This window comes from Ascidiella aspersa, chromosome 1, assembly GCF_963924565.1.
Source record: "Ascidiella aspersa chromosome 1, kaAscAspe10.2, whole genome shotgun sequence".
NCBI classification, from domain to species: domain Eukaryota; kingdom Metazoa; phylum Chordata; class Ascidiacea; order Phlebobranchia; family Ascidiidae; genus Ascidiella; species Ascidiella aspersa.
The window spans coordinates 35,401,644-35,409,574 of record NC_139447.1 but is presented as its reverse complement, the minus strand read 5'-3'; the positions used below and the strand labels follow the sequence as shown (position 1 = coordinate 35,409,574).

The window sequence follows — 7,931 nt, the reverse complement described above, 5'->3', positions numbered from 1 at the left end:
AAACTCAGTTATAATCATTTCCTTTGTTTCTTGTAAATACACGTTTGAAAATATTTGAGTAAAAAATCTTAAAAAAACTAGAAAAAAAATTTGATTTTAACATTTGTGGTTAAGGTCCATGTAACAGAATTACAAAACAAAAGGCACTAAGATGCTTCAACTTTTGCGCACTTGTCACAAAACAAAATTGAGACGATGCAAATCATAAAAAAATTTGAGACGATGCAAAGCAAACTAGTAAAGCGATTTATTTGAATGCTATTTGAAAGTTTGGATACAACATTGTCCCCAGTTACTCCAGACGACCTTATAAATTTTTCCTTTTCTTGAAGTAACTTAAAAAAAACAGATCAAAACGACAAACGGCTGGAAAGTGTTTTTACACCTCAACCATCGGGTGTGCTTTCACGTCGGGATTTGTAAATAGGTATAGGGCGCCGATTAGATTTAAACTGATATATTACACCAATACAATATCTTTGAATATTGTGGATGAATGCAATTTTGTCCCGAAATGCAATATAAGTTACTCCAGACAACCTTTGGAATTTCCCAATCTTGGAGTCACTTTTAGACCAAAAAAACTCAGTGGATCTCTTGAACCGCATAAAACTCTAGCGTTAATTCACGTCGGTATTTCTTTCGACCCTTCAGCAACTTTTCCGTTGCTGGCGGACTTTCCGTTTCCAAACCTCCCGTTATTGTTCCGAACCCCATTTCCCCTGCTCCTCGTCCCGTTTGCGAAGGAAGATGTTCCTCCTCTTTCTCTTGATCCAACTCCGACGAAGCTCGTTTCTATTCGACTCTCCTTCCGCGAGAAGCTGGTTGCCTGAGTGGTCGCGAAGTTTCCCGAAGAGAAGCGCGAAAGTCCGCGAGCTCTCCGCCCGCTCCACGTTTGCGTCGGGTGCCGCCAGATCCTGCGCAGTTCCCGACTGCGCAGCGTCGAGAGAACGAATATCGAAAGACCCTGTCGCGAAGGATTAAAGCTGTGAGCTTGCGGTTGGTGTGTGACAAGATGAAATATCAAGCTTAGTGCTGCCTATTATAGGTTACTCAAATTATAATTAATATTTTCATGTGGTCCTAAGCATGACGACTGGAAACACGGATTTCATAAAAACTTAGTAAGTATAGTATCTAAATCATAATAGAGCAGTTATGTCTAAGACTAAGAGGCACCATTCGTTTTGGCTTTAATCTATAAAAAAATAACCTACCTATGGTATTACTATTTTAACATAAAAATGTGTATATAATGAAACAATAAAACTTTTTACATCGGTTCATATTATTCTGAAAATTAAAACTGTAACCAGAAGAGTACAATGAAAGCATGATTACACTTTGAAAAAAGGTTTGAAAATGTTTGTTTAACAAAAGATTAGTAAGCAATAAAGTTAAAAAGCTTTTTTACCCAATTCGGTTTGATAATACCATTTCTCACTGTTTTTACAAAAACTATAATAAAGAAGGATTGTATTTTGTTTCACCGAAGTTTACAATACATAACAGTGAATGCTTAATTCTCTCATAAAGTTTTACATCACACTGAAAAGCTGAACTTTCCTCAGAAGTTTAACTTTCACTTCCCCTCACCTGCGACGAATTAACGATGGCGAACATCCAGCTCATGACGTAGACGTACGTCTTGTCGTTGCTCACGAGCATGAGGTATCCCAGGACCCACGTGATGCCCATCACGCCGCTCATTGTGAGTGCGATCACGAAACGCTGCTTGTTAGTGCGTTTTAAGGCTGGCGTGTGGCCCTGTGGGTGTAAATTTTAATCATTTTTTTTTGAAAGATAAATTTAAACAAAATAACAAAAGGAAAAATATATAATGTAGGTCTGAAGATTAAATTTGTTGAAGTTATAATTTCGATTGCAATTTCTAAGTTTTCTCATCAGAAATTTTAAAAGAAATGGAAACAAACATTTAAAAAAATATGTAATAAAAGGAATATTTAAAAATATATTGGAATTTGTGCAAAACGTTTATACATACTTCTGGGTGGACAAATTTGAATGTGAGTGTAAACGTGAATAGGATTTATTTTTTAATCTAAACTTTTTTGAAAAACAAACGAAAAAATAAATAATAAGATAAACTTTGTGAAGGATATAAGTTTCGATCGCAATTTCTACATGTGTTTATAAAACTTAAAAACGTGGTATAAACCTAAATTTAAAAAACACATATTCAACCCGTGAATTTATGCAAAACTTTTATAATGCTTTTGTATGGACGTAACTAATATTTACTTGATGTCTTACTATAGTATTTCACCAATATGATTAAAAAGTGCTTATTCCATAACACTTTAAAAGAGTTATGCAATTATAAAAATGTTATGTAATTATAAAAAAATATATATTATACAACTTATTTAAAAACTTATATTATACAATTTATATAAAAACCTTTATAAACACTTATATAAAGAGTTATATAATTATAAAAAAAGAGCTGCCAAGAGCTGGAAATAAGCTTGATGCATACGGCGTGTCAAAATGAGGCCATCGAGAATTTAATCCCTTTAAAACAATTGACCTAGGAGAAAATGTGGCATTGAAAAAGCAACTTGTGCTCGGTTTGTATATTAAACAAATTAGAGGCAGCAATTTTAATTTCCCGTGCAAATACCAGTTTCTTAGCCTTCAAACCAGGGATGCCGAATTGAACTCGGTAGTCGGGACACCATCGAGTTTTTGATAAATGAGTTTACTTATTCTTTTTGACATGATACTTGACCTGACCAAAGTCTTTTAGACAAATGATTTGTGTTGGAACAAGGTATTTTTACCAGTTTACCAATTTTATCAGTTTAACGTTTTATTTTTATGACTGGAATTCGACTCTTTATTGTTTCGAGCAAAGTCGGACTAAGGTTGTTTTTAACCGATTCCACTGCTGCAAACTACCACGAGACAAACCTCAGCTTTCTTGCAGGAGATCTCGCGCGAGATCACCCCGAAACAGAGGAAGTTGAACGTGAGGAGGACCCCAACCGGGAGCAGGAAGCCCAGGTACAGGGGAAGCCCCTTCAGCCAGCAGACGTTGTCGGCCCGGTAGGAACTCGTCTCTTTGGCCGGATCCGCTTCTGCAGGTGGAATATTTTTTCTTATTTTTCTTGATAATGAATTGCAAAGCTAAAAAAGTCGAGCAGATCAGCGTCATCTTGATTTAAACGTTTCGATACGAGCTTGTATCATCTTCAGTCAATGTTCACATTAATCTCGTATCGAAACGTCTTAATCAAGATGATGTCGATCTACTCGCTATTTTTGGCTTTGCAATTCATTATCAAGCTGCATTACAGATCCGTGCATATTGTATCCAAGTATATTGCTATCTATCACGGTAAAACTTGTCTTATCTTTGAGTCAGAGTTTAAAAACAAAGGCGCGAATTTGGCCTTAGTAAAGCGTCAGAAGTCATATTACTATAGGCTTTCAAGAAGTTAGGTTTGGGGGCGCGCACGTCAACTAGAGAAGCGTCATATGGAAATGTTTGCCATTATTAAATATTGCGCGGGATTTACAAAAAGCAAAACAAGTATACAAGTATAATCAACATCCATGTCGTATGACCTTAGAAGCCGCGCATAATATATACAACACGTCACGTAGGTAAAGATTGAACAACTGCCGTTCTTTAGGGTCACGCACAACAAACTAAGGATAAAAAAATGCAACTGCATTAAATGATCTTATGTTGTAGGTAAAACAGTGTAGATTAAAATCCAATACTAATTTCAAAACTCCTAATGTGGTCATTTTTTTTCCTAGCAAACGATAGGCCTACATCCTAAACTATAATATTTTCCCTATTTGTACAGGTCAACTCGATATGTCTAAATGTTCTGCTAACAGGTTAAACAAAGCGGCTTAAAGTTAGTACCTCCGTTGCACAGTCCACTGTCGTGGCTAGCTGTCCTGTCGAAGTGGCCGATGGCAATTGCCACCGTGAGAAGAACTATAACCATGGGAGTGACGTAGGCAAATAAGGAGACCCGCTGCATGAACTTGCTCTGGTCTTTGCGAAACACCTGGAATAGAAGATTAGTTTATTTGTAAATTTGTATCTCAATCGAATATTGACCATTGGGATGTTAATCTGGGACCTCAGGACTTTCATTAACCGAGGAGAGGATTTTACAGCAGTTACAAAAATTGCACTTTTTGAGCGCAAAGTTTGTCGAGGATAAAGTTTGTGTTTGGGACAAAAGGTATTAAGACAACTTCTCAACCAGTGGTAAAATATAAATGTCCACCCGAAACTAGCAAATACTCAACTTTTAAAATATATGTATTAAATTAGGACACTTAGGTTCACCCAAGTAATTTGCCTAAATGACTTAAGTCCAAACAATGTAAACCTTTTGAATTAAGCTTCAATAAAAAATACTATTTTTGAAAAGGTTGTTGTACGTAAAATTGCCTTCCCGAACTAAAGTTTCTCGTTTAAGTATTAGCGTGTTCATTTTAGGAACTGTAGTCGTATAATGTCGAGTGGAGACCACGTCTATTACTTTTCCAAACGTTTCGTTTGCCTTCTGTAGCATGAATAACTTACAGTAATTTATTTACGAGTGTACTGCAAGGTGTACATGAAAAAAAAAACTATATTATGCAATATTTAACGAAATTTTATATTCCAGGTGAAATGCATATTTTATATTGTACTTTGTTAACACCTTGCTGACCGATTTTCGTTTGAAGCGCTGTGCTTCTTTATCTTATTCAAATTTTCAAACTTTTATCGTCGGTATATTGTGTTCTGTTAGGGGGCAAGATTCTAACGTTCAATTTTATATATTTGTTACACTATTGTTCATCCAATATGCAAAATTACAATGTTCACAACAGCCACCGCCTACCTTAACCACGGACATGTACATGTCGTAGCTGTACACGCTCATCCAGCACCAAGTGCTGAGCAAGAAATAATGCAGCAATACCGCCACTAGGGTGCAGGCTTCCGGGTTCTCTGTGCGGGAAACCCCCGCCAGGAATATGACGTCAGCGATTAGTAAATTGGCGCAAATGTTGACGAGGATCTTCACAGGCCTCCGTCGTCGCACCTCTCTACATTAAAAGCAAAATGTAAGAAAAGTATGTATACGCTGTTGCAGCTTTAATGTCAATGTGGAAGATAACACAAACTGTCCTAATTACCAAATAGGAGTGTGGTAAACAAGTCATTTTAATATGTCCAAGTCAAGTCTTTGTCAACAGCACTACCATGTATATATAGTCAATAATATTTAAAACAGCTTGAAAGGAATGTTACCAAAAAAATTCGTCGTAGAAACATCTTCCATTTCTCACCTTAAAGTGTCATTCCTTGGATGTATTATTTATTCCTGTGCCGTGCATTAGACTTCAAAGATTTGGCGAAATAAGCTAAGCCGATTTTTTAGCATTTTTTATAGTCTTATATTTATAATAAAATGTCCGCAGTTTATGTCTACAGAAACAATGTACTGCGGAAAATTCATAATATTATTAATAGTAATGGTATAGTTAGAGCTTCGAATATAGAAATAACATAGTTTTGGTGACGTCAGGCAACAGAAGTTTAAATAAATGGCCTGAGTTTCTTAATTTATTTTAATACTCTTCACACCTTTATTTGCAAAACTAGTATAATTTAAAATATTTATTTTAACTTACCGAAGCCACAAGTGTAAGACAATGGTAAGAAACAGACCCAAAATGGAGGCACCACAACCGATGTAGCTGACAATGGTTAGAGCAACATCCAACGGAACTGTTTCAGATTTCTAACAAAACCGTACAGCAGTTAGATAACTCACTGTGTAAAGGCGCATATTAAAAGTACTCCTCAGTTTTCTTATGGTAGTTTTAGGGCGCTGGTCTAGAATCCTACCTCATTTATTTTAACAGTATCGAAACGCGTTGTCAAAGTTGAAATTTCAAGGAAGCAGTGTTGTAAACAAGTCATTTTGAAATGACTTAAGTCCCAGTCAAGTCATTCTTAAAATAACTTAAGTACAAGTCAAGTCTTTTTGAATAAATAACAAGTCAAGTCCCAGTCCAAGTCATCGGTTGCCCAAGTTAAGTCCCAGTCAAGTCATAATTAGAACAAGTCAACTTCAAGTCCAGCCCTTGTCAAAAAAATAAAACTTTAAATTATGAAAACCGGCAAACTCCTCCGATTATTAAGAGCAACTCAAGTCAAACATAAAAGCAGCATATAACAAGCAAATTCTTTTATGTGCAAAGAATGGGCTAAATAACGCAATTTTATAATTAATTGCTTAATTAAAACAATTTATTTTAACCCAAGTCATTTGTCCAAATGACTTAAGTCAAGACAAGTCATTTGCCCAAAAGACTTAAGTCAAGTCAAGGCTTTTTGCCCAAAAGACTTAAGTCAAGTCAAGTCATTTAAAAACAGTGACTTAAGTGCACTTAAGTCAAGTCATTGACTTAAGTCATTACAACACTGCAAGGAAGTCATAAATTTGTGAGAACATAAAATAAGAATACTTGACCATCCCAAACCCAAACGCTAACTCTCACCCTAAGCCAAATATCGTAAGCAATATAAACCACCGGACGAAAATGTGTTAGGGTTCTAAACCAGCACCGTTTTTAGCCTTTAAATACAATCACATTAAACAAATATAGGAATATAAACTGTAAAACTCACCACGATTATGGCAAAGTTAGTGAGATGGTAGCACAAGCATTCCGGTGGGTTGGAGGTCGAATTCAAGCAACAGCCGTCGGATGACCAAGAGCTGGTGTTGAAATCCCAGAACACGCATTGCGCTGTAGTTCGGAGGGCCTGGACATGTTATTTATAAACATCATTTTGTGATCGGATACATATACTGTCCTGAAGCTGCGTTTAACAAGTTAGGAAGCATACAAAAATAAAAAAGGTTAGTGTGCTGTTAGACTGTTCCATTAAACTAGCTGTAGAAGCAAATCACCAAACCTCATAAATCTGGGATAGTTTTTTGTATTTCTAGGAATGGCAGATTTTCATTCATGTCATGAACTTTTTTGCGTTTTTAGAAGTAGTTGAAGGGAGTTTTCTTTAGTTACTTGTTTAATAAAATTAGTATAACGCTTTTTATAGAACAAGGGTATAAAGCCACAATCAGTTTTTTGTGGTAATAAAATTTGCATTGAACCATAAATAAATCTTGAATTTTCATGTCTGTGTCATAAACTAGTTGTTACGTCATAGAGAACCTTTCAAGTGCCCAATAAATCTCGACCTATCATCACTTAAGGCGGAAAGGCGCCACAAAGTTCGAATCACTACAAATAATCAGCGTGTAATTCGTGATTGGTAATTTGTAATTTCTAATCAGCGTTGGTTCCACAGAAGAGCACCTGAACACTGACCTACTGGCATACACCAATAGGGTTTTGCGTCTGGCCTTTATATGCCGGGATAAACAGTAGTAGTATATGGTACTTGAGTTAACAGCAAGCCTAGAACGAATTTATACGCATTTTCAAATACAATGTTAGAATTAAACATAATTTTTATATAGAATCCTGGAAAAACAACACTTATCTGTTTAAACAAATTAATCATTCTTTTTATTAAGTGATAACATTTTTTTAATTTGTTTAGTGTTTAAAGTGCGTGATTTAGAAATTGAAGGTTTTAAAGAACTGTTGGTTTGTTTTTCATTACCAATAACTTCTACAAAGTATTACGTAATCTTCGTAATTGTATGCTATTCTTGTTTCTTTAAAACATTACCTCCAGCTTTTCTCCATTCAGTTTTGTTAGGGAGTAGTCAGTTTGCTGATCTAAAAACTTTATTGCAACTGGTTGGTCAAGGTTCCGCAGGGTTTCCGAATCGCCGACGTCGACCGAGATTACCTTAACGATGAAACCAGGTGAGGTGACGGTAATAGAATGACGTGGCCAATTGGGT

At 35.8% G+C, this 7,931-nt stretch overlaps 1 protein-coding gene across 1 annotated transcript in view; it reads right to left on the bottom strand.

The window, feature by feature from the left end:
* Positions 1 to 625: 625 nt before the first annotated feature.
* The window catches only part of LOC146170264 (uncharacterized), a 30,086-nt gene continuing 22,780 nt past the window's right edge, over positions 626 to 7,931 (bottom strand). Inside the window, exons 21-28 of the mRNA XM_083388036.1 lie at positions 7,754 to 7,876; positions 6,680 to 6,817; positions 5,677 to 5,786; positions 4,881 to 5,088; positions 3,902 to 4,049; positions 2,935 to 3,101; positions 1,597 to 1,767; positions 626 to 967 (exon numbers count right to left, since the gene is read on the bottom strand). Coding sequence (XP_083244162.1) covers positions 626 to 967; positions 1,597 to 1,767; positions 2,935 to 3,101; positions 3,902 to 4,049; positions 4,881 to 5,088; positions 5,677 to 5,786; positions 6,680 to 6,817; positions 7,754 to 7,876 — 1,407 coding nt within the window. The remainder of the gene's footprint in view (positions 968 to 1,596; positions 1,768 to 2,934; positions 3,102 to 3,901; positions 4,050 to 4,880; positions 5,089 to 5,676; positions 5,787 to 6,679; positions 6,818 to 7,753; positions 7,877 to 7,931) is intronic.